Here is a 15099-nt window from a genome sequence, read left to right on the forward strand (position 1 = left end):
GAGAGGAGCGCGTGAGAGCCGGCCGTAACAATGCACGCGGTGGTCCGGGTTTCCAGCGCAGCGCAGAGACACGCAGCCACAACAAAGCAGGTCAAGTTTCCTCTTGTGGTTGTCGGCGTGATGCTGTCGGTCACACGTCTGACAGATATTCAGAAGCCGTAAAAGGTCATACAGGAGGGTGCACTGGACATGGTCAACTAGCCTGTTTAATTTAATATCGACGTTATTATTAATAATATTATTATTAATCATACTAATAATAATAAACTAGGCCATGCAAGTTTTGAAGAATCGTTTTGAAGCAGCATTTAAATATCAATGTTGAATACAAAATACAATTTACAGAAGACATAGTTTCAATTAAGAAGTCAATTAATTAAATCCTAAAATCAATTGTATTAATATTGCCCAAAAAGAATATGAAAAAAATACAAGGACAGCCTCCTAAAAAATAAAAATAAAAATAAGTATAGGCTTGAAGTGCAATCATTTGAAGAATGTGTTTCTAAGAAGTTGTCAAGCAACTTCTAGCAGCCGCCAAACACTGATGGCACCATGACATATTAAGAAATTAAAATGCCATGCTTATGTGGGCTAAAGGGTTTTGTTTGCCCGTTACTAAAGGCAACACAAATATAGCCACATATACTTATTATAATTTGCTGATCATTTCCCTTACTGTAATGCCTGTCTCTTTTCTTTTTCTTTACTTATTTTTTAAGTAAGTGCTTCCCATGTACTATAAATCGCCATGGGATGTTTATGTTATCGTACTCAGCCAGGAGGAATGTCGGCTGTTAGGGCGTGTTTATGTTCCAGCTCCTCTTTCATTTTCATTTGATATGATGGAGAAACGAAATGATTCCACACAACACCGAGACGTTTGTGAGAGGACAATTGTGGATCCCTGATGTGAGCTGTTTTCATGATGATGGAGAAAATACTGATGATTCTGATCCTCCTCACGTCACTGACAGGTAAATGAGCGCGTCGTCATAGCTGCAGGTTGAGTCATGTGGACATCTGCTTCGGTGTGGTGTAAAATATCCAACATTCAAAGTACACTGATATTTAATAGCCTCGTGAGAAGTAACTTGACTATACTGGACTTGACTTAATTTGCCTTTTGTTGTTTGTTTTATAATGCTTTACACTATATCAATTACTTAAATAGCTTACATTTATTTTAAAGATGAAAAGCTTTTATATAAAAAAAAAACATGATGAGTTAATGAAATAAAACACTAATTAGCTAATTAGCTAACCAGCAACCTTGGGCTCCTTGTCAGATATCTTTGAGTTGTTAGAATTTCCACCAAAGAGTCATTGCCTTTCTAATCTTGGATTACTAATAAATGACCCAGACCCAGAGAGCTAAAATGATTCAGTATTTCACAAAAAAGGAAAGAACAGATTGATGTTCCAGAACTTTTTATTATTATTTTGTATTATTTTCCAGACCTCATTAATCCTCTCACGACCCCTTCAAATTATCTAAAGCTAAAGTTAGACTCGACCAACTACAACAGTAAAATGCTACTTACACATTGTTGCATCAGTATCTAATAATAAGGGGATGTTGTTATGCGTAATGAGAACTTTTGACATTTTGCTCTTACTTCTGTATTTTGATGGAGTTTGAAAGTATACTATATATATTTTACGCTAAGAACGTATGATACATATATTATACGCTCAAACATGTAGGTCAAAAATGACTGAATGAAGACTGGAGTCTTGAAAAGTCCGCATTCAGACTGAACAATCCTACATTATGAAATACCCACGTGGATAGGAAACATGCTAAATAGCAAACAAAGCTATATCTTAAGGGATGAGTGCTCCCGCAGATGCTGACTAACTTCCTTTTTGAAGAATATCACAAGACAAATATAGCCACCAAGAAATTGGGATGTTGGATAGTCCAATCGTTAAGTCACGCAAGCTCACAGTATTGTTATACAACAGGTACAACATTGCTGATAAAAAGATCAATACCACTTTCGTGTCTAAATATGAAGCTACGGCCAGGACATGGTTAGCCTAGCTTAGCATAAATACTGTAAACAAGGGGAAACACTAGCGAGGCTCTGTCTAGAGGAAACAAAATCTACCTTCAAGCCTCCAAAACTAAATAACACATGAGTGTGTATCTCAAAAATCGGACAATAACAAAAGTCCCTCGACAATTTCTGGTTTTGTAGAAAGTTATGCATGCGGGACCATTTCTTGGCTGAATGCAGTGACTGTTTTGTTTCTGTTGGATAGCTGGCAACTTCACAGTGAAGATAATTGTTCATAATAAAATTAATTGGCATTTGTGACACTCATATGCAGGCGTGTGTCCCTGGAGACCCGGACAGACATATGTCCGGGCAGGTGACATGGTGGCGCTGTACTGCCGCCATGACAGTTCTAGTCACAGGGATGCCAAAGTGATCTGGACCAGTTCCAGAACCCAGGAGAGGGACCTGAGCGACATGTCCTCAGCTGAGCAGACGCGGATGGGGTTGCTGGTTCGTGGGAGAAGTCTTGTGATTCTCAGCGCTTCTGTCAACCACCAGGGGAATTACTCATGCTCTCTGGGGTAAAGTCCAAACACATTGAGAAACAACATTCCTCTTCGAAAAGGAAACATAATTCCCAGAAAGCACATTCAAACTGTGTGTCTCTCTTAAGACTGACATTGAACAAGACCATAAAAGTTGGCAAAATAGTTCATGCATGTAAATACATTTGACCCCAAAGGGATTATTTTGGCTTTCAGTTGCTGAAATCACCAATGAATGAGGTTTTACACTAGTCATTTCTATATATCTTCTCATATCTAATGAACTCAACGTGTAGAGGTTTTTCTATATTTGCTGTATTAGAAAATATTATAGAGCTCATTTTCTGAAAGCATAATGTATCAATTGTTGTCTTATCTAACATTTCAACCCTGGGCCTGAACCTTTGAACAGGTAGCTTGTCATTACGTTGAGCTATATGCATTAAAAGAAAAACAGGACCAAGAGTCTAAAGTCAAGCTAGCAGCTCTGTGATGACGCTAGCTAAATGCTAACATCAGAATACCTACGTGCTGACACACGTCACATGTCAAGCTGATAGTGTTCAGAATGCTAACATTCGCTAACTGGCTCTGCACACAATGTACTGATAGGAATGTCGTCATTTCTTTGCAAGTGTTTGGTCATAAACGAATTTGGACAAATTGCTAAGTTGCCCTGATGGTGGCGCTAGAGTAAAAGTCATGGATTACAAGTCGTCCTTGAGCGAACATGATTATCTGAACCAAATTTCAAGGCGATCCATCAACAAGTCTGCAAACCCAAAGGCATTTCACTCAAAGCCACAGGATGTAACGTCAGAGGGTATAGATTTAAAATGTGCTTTCTTTTTATCCTTTTTAGCCGTCTCCACAATTCACATTCAGAGCCTCTGCAAAATGTTTAAATTCTGAATGGGAAATCTTCATATTAACCTTTTTCTTTGATGCCGTGACAGGAATGCCAGCAGCCGGTTCTGGTTCAGGCTGATCGTATGCACAACGCGGTCCAGAGAGTGTGAGGAGAGGACCCAGTACCCTCAAACATGTTACACACAGGAGGCCTGCACATTGAATTGTCCCGAGGTAAACATACCTGCTGCGAGCACCCCGAATATCACCAGCAACGGCATTATATGGCACAAGGTATGTAAACGCAGAAGATTTTTGATTGTGAAAAAATATTTTTTTTTGAAAATCAAAAGCTCCATGTTGTTCTACATTTGAGGCTAAAGCTGGTTTTGCCGTGACTTCATGGTTTACTTTTTTTCCCATCTTGTAGGAGGGCGAGCCAAAAGATGGCTACTTCTCAAGTGTGGAAGAGAATGACCACGGTGTCTACACCTGTACCAGATCTTACCTGTATCACAGACAAGTATATAACATGACCTTTACGGTGGTGCTTAAAGTCAAACCGAAGGGTGAGGGAAAACACTATTTGGATCTGTTTATTGTTAAAGACTTCAATATGTTTTATTTGTGTGTTAAATATTTGCTCTTATTTTGCACAGGAAAATCTGGACAATCAATGATACTTTCTCCACGCAGAAGTGGTGTCCTTAATGTAGATTTAGGTGAGTGTCTTGTGTTGTTGTGTAGTTACATACACATTATATATTAGCTTTAAAATGAACTTGTCAAAATTCTGCTTTTTCTAGGCACAACACTGGTGGTTGATTGCAAAGCCGTTATGTATTCAGACTTTGACGACGTGTTGTGGTTAGACCGGAAATCAGAGGTGGAAACGAACAGCAGCTTTCCTGTTTTCTACAATTACACACGGTAAACATTTCACTCAACTGAGTGTGGAAGTGCAAATGTTATGTGGAGCCACATATTCACACACACACACACACACGCACACACACACACACACACGCACGCACGCACGCACACACACACACACACACACACACACACACACACACACACACACACACACACACGTAGCTAACAGTCCTTCGGGGTGTTCCTTCATGCTTTCCAGGGAGAGTAACGCTGCAGAGATAAAGATGACGGCATCGCTAGTCTTCAAAAAGGTGTCAGAGGAGGATTTATCAAAAATGTACACCTGTAGACTGGATGCTGTATCTGGACCCTCAAGCTTCGTCACCATCACGTTAGCCCAAAAAGGTATGTAAGATGGATTTTTTAACTATTGCATATGGTTGTTGCCATCAGTGGATCGTAAAGCTCAAACCAGATCAGCTGATGATGCTGAGATCCACTAAGTTGTTGTCTGTCTCTAATCCACAAATTCAAATTACATTCAAATTTCATCTGGCTGCTTTTAAATTAATTCTAATTTGAGGAGTTATTTGTCCCTTACATCCCTACAGCGCCTCCCTCGCCCCTCTCCCTGGCTCTCGGCATTGCGGCCGTCATGCTGCTGATTGTTGTAACAGTTGTTGTTTTGGTGAAACGGAAAATGGACATCGCTCTTTTCCTGCGTGGCACTTTTTCTTGCTATCGCAGCACCTCAGGTGGGATTCATGTTTTTTGGTTATGATGAGAGTTTTGTGTATCGGGTGCAGATTGTTCTCAGCACTGAACTGCATAAAAACAGCAATGTTGTCTCGACCACAGCTGTTTGTTTTTGTTTAGATGGAAAGAGCTATGATGCCTTTTTGATGTGTTACAAGAGCGACACAGACACAGGGCTAAATGAAGATGACAGGAAATGCCTGGAGAGTGTTTTGGAAGAGAGGTTTGGTTACAGTCTCTGTCTTTATGATCGTGACGTCTCGCCAGGGAAAGGTACGTATTTATGTATTGTGAAAAAAGTCTACCAAGAAGTCTACATGGAGTAACGAATAATCTGAACTCTGGTTGGTTGCAGCCGCAGCCGAGGCAGTGCTGGACTGTATAGAGCAGAGTCGGACGGTGGTTTTGGTTCCTACCTCCCCAGATCCTGGATCAGGATCTGGCCTGCTGAGTGCCATCCATGCAGCCCTTGTGGAGCGGCAGACTCGCTTGGTTTTCATCCAAACGGAGACAACAGAAGCGCCCAGGTCTGGTTCCTTACCGGAGGCCTTGCAGCTTCTTGGCGAGGCCGGAGACTGTGTCACGTGGAAGGGCGTGAGCTCCATGCCGCATTCTTCCTCCTTCTGGAAGCAGCTACGATATCACCTGCCGGCCCCGAGGAAGGCATCAAAAATGGATGATAACTGTTACAGCATTTAGTCCGATCTATTGCTTTATGTTGATGTCATTAAGTCACGGCATACTGCAAGATGGTTGACAACGTTCATACTATTTATAAGAGAGAATTCATATTTAATATCGTAAATCATTAAGTGTTTTAATATTCTAAGGCTTTCATTGGAGTCACTGCCACACGTCAAGATATGACATATATTTTTTTTTACCACTATTTTTAAACCTGCATTAATACATGTTTATGATATCAACACTATTGCAATATATATGTGTATTGTGAAAAGATGAGCTTCTTAGTCTTGTGAGGTGTCCTGTTATGATTCAACATTTTGCTGTCAGATGTTCTTGTCAACTCCCTGAAGGCCGACACACTGATAAGCCCAAAAACAGTTCTCAAGTTAACAGACTTTGTCAGTTTGATGTTTTTCTGCCACCCAGTGGAAGTTTTCCAGTCCAACAGTTGTGCTCAGCCCAGCCCTCACCTTTGTGACAAATACATGTAATTTCCTGTGACTTCTTAACAATATAAAGCAGCCCGTGTTTCGCCAGTTAAACAATATTAATTGCCAAATAGTAAATAGAAAGTAAATAGTTTTACTTTCTATTTACATTGGTATACAGCATTAAAAGGAAATCAAAGTACAGGCAAAGTAATGCAAAAGTCCCCCAACAAAATTTAAATTACAATAGAATATGAAAAATTATAATACATGATACAGGGATAATATTGGGTTTCTGTATATTCAGTTTCACAAATAATTTACAGGAAGATTGAAAGACCAGCTAACAAGGAAAATAAGCTGAACAAATCTAGTATGTACAACAGGGGGAAATCGTTTATGCTTTATATATATATATATATATATATATATATATATATATATATATATATATATATATATATGGCTATGATCGAAAGATGCTGAACATACATTATATCAAAAACAAGAACAGATTTGTTTTTGGCCACTTGGTGGCAGCAGAAAATAAAAGCAACTTAGACACATCACCTTTTTTAAAGGGATCGTTCTCCTCGAAAGACAGACACAAATGAAATGCTCACAAGGTCTGTGGAGTATCTTGAGTAACAAGGTATTGATTTCTGGAAATAGAAATTGCTTTTGAGTCCTTCAAATATAATTTCTTTGGCGCTTAGACAACACAGTCTCCTTGGTCAGTGGCCCATGGCTTCTGAGACCAATGCACTGTTAGCCCTCTATAGTTGTGTAACTTGGCGGGACGGCGCGTCGATATACGCTTGTGATGTGCAAGTGGATGATGAATATGGGGATTAATAGCTCACAGTCTGTGAAAACAATTGCATGATGTCTGTGGCTGCGGAGAAGTTTCGTCAAGTCAACTCTTGAATTGAGCCATCTTTCATACTTTGAATTCTTTGATACATTTAGCTGATCCTAACTGCATATTTTGAAAGCAGGCTGGAGCATTGTTTGCATCTTGGTATTATACTTTTAATTGAGTAGAATATACTTCTTCCACCACGTCAACAAAGCGACGGCAAGTTGCAAACATTTAAAAAGTACTGATACTCGTTGAATCCTCCTTTAGCTCATCGTGTCCAAGGAAACTGTAAAATCCACTTTCAATGCAACCTACACCTCATTTCTATCGTATCGGTGCAGCTGTCTTTTGTCTGCCCTTGTTCATCTCTTCTATTTCCCCTTCTCTCTAAATATTTCATCCATTCTTTAATAAAAAAGCATCCCCGTTTGGCCTTGTTGGGCTCGGCTGCAGCCAGTGGCTCGGCATGCTCTAAACCCAAAGAATCCATCGTTCCCCCTCCAGGAGGAAGATTGAATCATTGTGAACTGGTTTTGTTTGTCTAACTTCTACTGCTATCCCCGTATCACAAGGAGTATACAAGTCTGCCACATTGTTTCCTCTCTATCTGAAACTGCACCTACACCTCTGCGCACATGTGTGCGTGGTTCCAACTGTCACTGCGGATGACGCCGACGTACCACCACCACAATGACTTCATGTCTCGGGAGGAGGAATCCAACAGTTACTGCGCTGGCAACAACGTGACGCTCTTCCTTGTGTTTCACTTTTCATCATCACCCCAGTGTGGTATCACATGATGTTCCACTCAGCAGGTCCACGGCTCTGACGAGGCTCTTGAACTTCTTGTTGTGCCGCGCTGCATGTTGTCATGATGGTGGAAGCCCTGCTGCTCCCTCTGTTTTTACTCCTGGCATCATTAACAGGTAAGAACATGCCCTCAGTGGGGTTAAAGGGTGAACACAGACAGACAGACAGACAGACAGACATATGACAGCCAGACAGATGATAGACAGACAGACAGATGACAGACAGACAGACAGACAGACATATGACAGACAGATGACAGACAGACAGACAGACATATGACAGACAGACAGACAGATGACAGACAGACAGACAGACAGACAGACAGACAGACTTACCCATCGAAAACAATGTAACATTTATGAGAAAAGTGAATTACAATTATTGATGGATGTGTCAAGCTGGTAAATGGGGTATTTTGTGATTACCTTCTGTATTTTTAACCTGGATCTGCAAAATAGTTAGTTATTAAAGTTATCAAATAAATGTAGTGGAGTAAAATGTGCACGATTCGCCTCTGAAATGTAATGGACTATAAGTATACAGCAGCAAAAGATGGAAATAAAAGTACGAGTACTTGAGTAAATGTACTTGACGCTGCATGGGCAAAACCACTGAAAGATAATGTCGTTCGTCTACTTAACGTTGCTGGCGGCCTCAAATATTAATAATTAATAAGACTTTTTTAATACACTGTGACATGCAGATTGGATCATCATGGATATCAAACGTGCAAATGTTTAAATACATTGGACAACTTCTCTTTGTTGCCCTGACCAGTGCTGACTTCCACAAACTTGCCACATTTTGCATCACACTGAAGTCACAAGACCAAAAGGCATCAAGAAATTAGGATGTGGTGAAAAGCCCCCACTGTGCTTTCAAAACGGTTGCATCCGCCAAGCTCACGCAGTTCCACAAATGATCCAGTTAAGAGGGTACACCAAATGTAACCATTCACTTTATTTAAATAGCAAATCTGCACGCCTGATTGTAGATATTCTCTGATAGGTTGACAGCAGGAAATTGTTCATCAAAAAAGCATTAAAAAAATGGAGATTTATTTGATGTGACTAGAAAAGTAATGTGACTAATCACTGTAATCTGTTGGAGTCGTGGTGAACCTGAAATGAATGAATAACACAGGCGGAAATTTACAAAGTATCACATTAACCTCTCTTACTACAAAGGTCAAGGGCAACAGGCCAGAAAGTGAACGGAAATATTGTAAACAATAAATAACACAGACAACTATTTAGTGAACTCTTTACAACCACACAACCAAACGTTGATGCCCACATGTCGCTTGGATCTCGTCCAAAGACCAAGCGTCCAACGCATTTTGCTCATCCGGACCAACGCGCTGGACCAATCCCTTTGTGTGCAGTAGGCTGGACGCCAGCCTTTCTTTGGTACTGGATCAAACCAGACTCAAGCCAGTTCATGTGATCGCTTCACACTCTTAAATGAACTCAAGTTTTGTGACACTCATTTGCAGGCGTGTATCCCTGGGGAACCGGACAGACATCATATGTCCGGGCAGGTGACATGGTGGCGCTGTACTGCCGCCATGACAGTTCTAGTCTCGGGGATGCCAAAGTGATCTGGACCAGTTCCAGAACCCAGGAGAGGGACCTGAGCGACATGTCCTCAGCTGAGCAGACGCGGATGGGGTTGCTGGTTCGTGGGAGAAGTCTTGTGATTCTCAGCGCTTCTGTCAACCACCAGGGGAATTACTCATGCTCTCTGGGGTAAAGTCTTTTGCTCTGAAAACCAGTTATAGAATTCCATGTGGCGCTTTGGAGATGAATTTAGATGTATAGTGAATACTTACGGTACTTCCCCCCCCCCCCCCCCCCCCCCCCCCCTCAGTCGAGTTGCAATGATTTGTGGGATTGCAGTTGTTAAATTCAACCGAAATTCTGAGCTTCCCGCGCTTTGAAAGATGTCCTGAGACCAGTAATTTATAATATAGAGTATTTAATAAAAGAATAAGGATCATAAGCATATATTTCTGTCCCAGCCGGGCGCGCTCACGTGTCGTTGGGTCCACAGTCTATAATAAAGATTTATATGAATCAAAATCTGTTAAAATAGTTAACTCTCTACCGCCTTCACGTGAGAGGACAAATGCCTTACAGAGTTCTGAAAGGTTAAATACAATCCATACACTGAGCATAAAGCTTCTCCATTGGTTAGTATCAGGTATGCATGCTTATACCTCAACTACACAGCATGCTATTTGCTCAGTACAAAGAGGCGGACTCCTCTAAGCAATAAACCACGATGCTACTTCCCTTATCTCTTCCCCTTTAGTCCTAAACAGTAAGATGGGCTCCTTCAAAATAAATGCCTATCTTCCGGTCTCTTAGGGAGACCACGACTTTGACTATGCCTCCTTGGATCAATACATTCCATTCATACCTGAGTCATCTTTATAGTTATGATAACCATAAAACATAAAACAATCAGCATACAGTTACAATAATACTTATTCAGTGATTACACTCATACAGCAACATACTTATACAGTGACAGTGACTTTTCTCCCATGTTTCCCTAACACATTCTCCAGAATATTCTTCATAATATCCCTTATTGATTATCATATCTTTCTTATGTATTAATTTAAAACATGGACTTTCCTATTTACATGTGCAAGTATATATAAAAAAACATTACAACTCTACACAGTACTGAATGGCTTCGTACACAGCAAGCTAGTGGGTGAAGTCAGACCTGGTCCCATGTCAAGGGGATGCCTTCTTTGAAGTCTGCATTTTAGCACCGGATACATAGTGAAGGGACAACAAAGCTGTTTCCTGAATGTGGAGAATATGAAACTGTTTACAGTGAATTATTGTCGGTTACTTGTATTCTGGAAAAATAAATGTTGGGTTTCATATTACCCATGCTTTATTTTACCATACTTTTTGATAACGTGACAGGAATGCCAGCAGGCAGTGCAGGTTCAGGCTGATCGTGTGCACAACGCAGAGAGAGAAGAGGCAGATAGCCTCTATCTGGACAGAGAAATGTCTACGATTTATAATGTGCATTTTTGGAAACTGATCCTTTTTAGCCGTCTCCACAATTCACATTCAGAGCCTCTGCAAAATGTTTAAATTCTGAATGGGAAATCTTCATATTAACCTTTTTCTTTGATGCCGTGACAGGAATGCCAGCAGCCGGTTCTGGTTCAGGCTGATCGTATGCACAACGCAGTCCAGAGAGTGTGAGGAGAGGCCCCAGTACCCTCAAACATGTTACACACAGGAGGCCTGCACATTGAATTGTCCCGAGGTAAACGTACCTGCTGCGAGCACCCCGAATATCACCAGCAACGGCATTATATGGCACAAGGTATGTAAACGCAGAAGAGTTTTGATTGTGAAAAAATATTTTGATAGTGAAAATCAAAAGCTGCATGTTGTTCTACATTTGAGGCTAAAGCTGGTTTTGCCGTGACTTCATGGTTTACTTTTTTTCCCATCTTGTAGGAGGGCGAGCCAAAAGATGGCTACTTCTCAAGTGTGGAAGAGAATGACCACGGTGTCTACACCTGTACCAGATCTTACCTGTATCACAGACAAGTATATAACATGACCTTTACGGTGGTGCTTAAAGTCAAACCGAAGGGTGAGGAATGAGCAGTTTTTTTTTATATTCACAGGTTATCTTCATATGTTGGGGTGGGAGGATGTAAAGTGTTTTCCCCTTTCTTTCTTTTTTGCACAGAAAAAAAACAAGTCCCAGTGATCACTTCACCACGCAATCGTGATGTATTTGATGTAGATTTGGGTGAGTGTCCATCTTGTATCATGGACACACAGACTGGGATATACAGCATTTACGATCTTTCTAAATTACTACCTTTAAATCTTGTCAAAATTCTGCTTTTTCTAGGCGCAACACTGGTGGTTGATTGCGAAGCCGTTATGTATTCAGACTTTGACGACGTGTTGTGGTTAGACAGGAAATCAGTGGTGGAAACGAACAGCAGCTTTCCTGTTTTCTACAATTACACACGGTAAACACTTCACTCAACTGAGTGTGGAAGTGCAAATGTGTGACACATACAACACACAAAATAGCTCAACTTTCGTAACTTTTCTTTCCTTTCCAGGGAGAGTAAGGGTGCAGAGATAAAGATGACGGCATCGCTAGTCTTCAAAAAGGTGTCAGAGGAGGATTTATCAAAAATGTACACCTGTAGACTGGATGCTGTATCTGGACCCTCAAGCTTCGTCACCATCACCTTGGCCCAAAAAGGTATGTAAGATATGTGTTCAAAACCTTTTCCTAAATCTTAAACCTGTTCAATCTGCATGTGTAGTTGTACTTTTTGAGTGGAGCTGCCAGTAACGATGATCCCATTTGGAATAATGAATTACTCGTTCATTCCTGATATGAAGCTTCCATTCAGATTAAAATCACTACTTTTCATTAACGTTTAAATGAACATTTTGTCACATTTATTCTCGCTGTTATTTCCCTACAGCTCGTCCTTCTTACGTCTCCCTGGTTCTCGGCGTTGTCGGTGTTATGGTGGCGATGGTCTTGGCAGTAGTTATCTATGCGAGGTTCAAAATTAACATCACTCTTTTCCTAAGAGACACTCTTGGCTGCCACAGCAGGACCTCAGGTGGGATTCATGTTTTTGGTTGATTTTAGCGAACAACTCATGTTGAAGGGGCTCACATCGATGGCTGAAGAGCTAAACCTCCAAAGTAAAAAACACTCTTTTTGTTTTCTTGCAGAATGATATTTATTAAGGATATCCAATACAAAATACAACAATTTAAAATACACAAAGTGCAGATAGGAGGTTTTTCCCCACTTTTCCTGGATTATTTGGCAGATAAGAGGTTTTGCATTTGGCCATCGATATGTGGATTTATGACAGAAGTGACAAAGCTGTTTGTTTTTGTTTAGATGGAAAGAGCTATGATGCCTTTTTGATGTGTTACAAGAGCGACACAGACACAGGGCTAAATGAAGATGACAGGAAATGCCTGGAGAGTGTTTTGGAAGAGAGGTTTGGTTACAGTCTCTGTCTTTATGATCGTGACGTCTCGCCAGGGAAAGGTACGTATTTATGTATTGTGAAAAAAGTCTACCAAGAAGTCTACATGGAGTAACGAATAATCTGAACTCTGGTTGGTTGCAGCCGCAGCCGAGGCAGTGCTGGACTGTATAGAGCAGAGTCGGACGGTGGTTTTGGTTCCTACCTCCCCAGATCCTGGATCAGGATCTGGCCTGCTGAGTGCCATCCATGCAGCCCTTGTGGAGCGGCAGACTCGCTTGGTTTTCATCCAAACGGAGACAACAGAAGCGCCCAGGTCTGGTTCCTTACCGGAGGCCTTGCAGCTTCTTGGCGAGGCCGGAGACTGTGTCACGTGGAAGGGCGTGAGCTCCATGCCGCATTCTTCCTCCTTCTGGAAGCAGCTACGATATCACCTGCCGGCCCCGAGGAAGGCATCAAAAATAAAGCTTTTACCTACGGCAATCTAGGATGTTACCTCATGCAAGAATGAATAACTTTTATCATATCTCTTTTCAGTGTATGACTTACACATGCAGTATATAAAAAATGCATACTAGGAAAAGATATTTACTGCTGCCATACTTCTTTAGTTTTATGTCAATGGAACATCTTGCATTGTTAAATTGACCTCCACGTGTTTCCCTTTTACTATGAAAGCTGACGCAAAGACATGTAACAGAATTATGAATGTAAGGTAAACATTTTAAGTTGCTTCTGGTCACAACAGTATACGCTGTCACTATACTGACATATAAAGAAATGCTGGACTAGTGTATTCTCATGAAAGTTGGGGTGTTGCTTTTCACAGGGTCTCATTAATTAAAATCCGCACTATATATTCAAATGTAGTAACTGGATATCTCTTCTATAATATTAAACATTTCTTGCCATACCACCGTGTTTATGTAAGTGTTCTGTGCGAAACGTTTACATACATTTGTTTTAATATCTGTGCTTTCTCCGTCATCATGCTCTCAAAATGCCAGGAACATTTTGACAGGTGGCCAAATGAATGCTCAAGTTGTTTCATGACGGACGTGCAACTAGACAATTATATTAAAACAACAAAAGAAATATCTGATCAATACCACTTCACCCAACTTAACGTAAAGACTGGAAACAACTTACCAACAACTCCGAAGCACCACAATTGAACACATTGTGTCTCGTTTGTTTGTTTCATTATGGCTTGTTTTGGTTTATGGGTGCAGCTTCCCAAAATGGCTAAATGTTGCTTTTCAGATATGAGAATATTATAGAATTTCTCATCTAAATGCGAATACGTTTGTTTTCCAAAAAGCTTTCTGCCATCTTGTGACCAAAACCCGATTCAGGCAGCTTTAAAGAACAGGTTTATTTTTTAAACACAGTGCATTACAAAGTATTGCTATATTGAAAATATTGAATCTTGTTTATTTTGAGTCAGCAAGCTTATGTTAACTGTGTACACCAGACGAATAAGTGATACAATTCAGTAATGGTACTTTGTGTTTGTCCGTATTAATTTTGAGCAATATTAATATAAATATAATGTACAATGTCATGCCAAAAGTCTCTATAACATATCAGCCGGGATTGGATGCAGCCTCCCGAGGCCCTGACATAGGACAAGGAGAAAGGTAGTATTATAGTCATTATAGTATAGACAAAAGCAGACTGCAGATTCAGCAGAGAAAAAGATTGTGGAGAGGACGTGTCGGCGAGATTGTGTGGTGAGATTAGAATTCAGGTCAAAGACCAGGTGTGCTCTAGAAAACTGGGCTAATAACAGCATAACCACTTACCACAGCATAAAGCAGTGTCCAACATGATTTATGAATCTAAATTTACTCTCAGAATATGTTTGTGTCTTCCTTTTCATCTGAATTATAATAATAATATTAAAAAGCAAAAAGCCCCCCCCCCTCTTCTCTACCTCCTTCTGTTTCATGGATTGGAGTTCCATTCATACATTGTCATATTCATGTAATGTGTTCATGTAACTTTGTAAATGCTGTTCATTCTGTACACATGACATCTATAGGAGGGATCCTCCTCTGTTGCTCTCCTGAAGGTTTCTTCCCTTTTTTCCCTGTCAAAGGTTATTTTTTCGGGAGTTTTTCCTGATCCGATGTGAGGTCAAAGGTCAGGGATGTCGTATGTGTACAGATTGTAAACCCCTCTAAGGCAAATTCAGAATTTGTGATATTGGGCTATATAAAATAAACTGAATTGAATTGAATTATTGTCAGTACTC

The 15099-nt window shown here is 40.5% G+C and overlaps 1 protein-coding gene across 2 annotated transcripts; it reads left to right on the forward strand.

Moving 5' to 3' along the window:
• The first annotated feature begins 112 nt into the window (after positions 1–112).
• LOC117750992 (interleukin-1 receptor accessory protein-like) lies at positions 113–13755 on the forward strand. Of its 2 annotated transcripts, XM_034562490.1 has the most exons (11): positions 113–977; positions 2338–2587; positions 3508–3694; positions 3831–3969; positions 4060–4122; positions 4207–4330; positions 4536–4681; positions 4888–5031; positions 5153–5305; positions 5388–5695; positions 13295–13755. In XM_034562490.1, the coding sequence occupies exons 1-11, from the start codon at positions 926–928 to the stop codon at positions 13328–13330; spliced, it is 1602 nt and encodes a 533-aa protein (XP_034418381.1). In that variant the 5' UTR covers positions 113–925; the 3' UTR covers positions 13331–13755. The 2 variants fall into 2 exon arrangements, with proteins under 2 accessions (XP_034418381.1, XP_034418372.1); XM_034562481.1 differs by lacking the exons at positions 113–977; positions 2338–2587; positions 3508–3694; ... (5 more) ...; positions 5153–5305; positions 5388–5695 and adding exons at positions 7667–7935; positions 9315–9567; positions 10993–11179; ... (4 more) ...; positions 12318–12461; positions 12752–12904 and having other exon boundaries at positions 12987–13755.
• The last annotated feature ends 1344 nt before the right edge of the window (positions 13756–15099 follow it).

This window comes from Cyclopterus lumpus, chromosome 3 (genome assembly GCF_009769545.1).
Source record: "Cyclopterus lumpus isolate fCycLum1 chromosome 3, fCycLum1.pri, whole genome shotgun sequence".
In the NCBI taxonomy this organism is placed as follows: Eukaryota; Metazoa; Chordata; class Actinopteri; order Perciformes; family Cyclopteridae; genus Cyclopterus; species Cyclopterus lumpus.

Bases quoted from the DNA above. Each gene is read 5' to 3' on its own strand.
- LOC117750992 (XM_034562481.1), top strand. From the start codon at position 7,881: ATGATGGTGGAAGCCCTGCTGCTCCCTCTGTTTTTACTCCTGGCATCA. The intron at 7,936-9,314 runs GTAAGAACATGC...ACTCATTTGCAG, and splicing joins ACTCCTGGCATCATTAACAG to GCGTGTATCCCTGGGGAACC. The intron at 9,568-10,992 runs GTAAAGTCTTTT...ATGCCGTGACAG, and splicing joins AATTACTCATGCTCTCTGGG to GAATGCCAGCAGCCGGTTCT.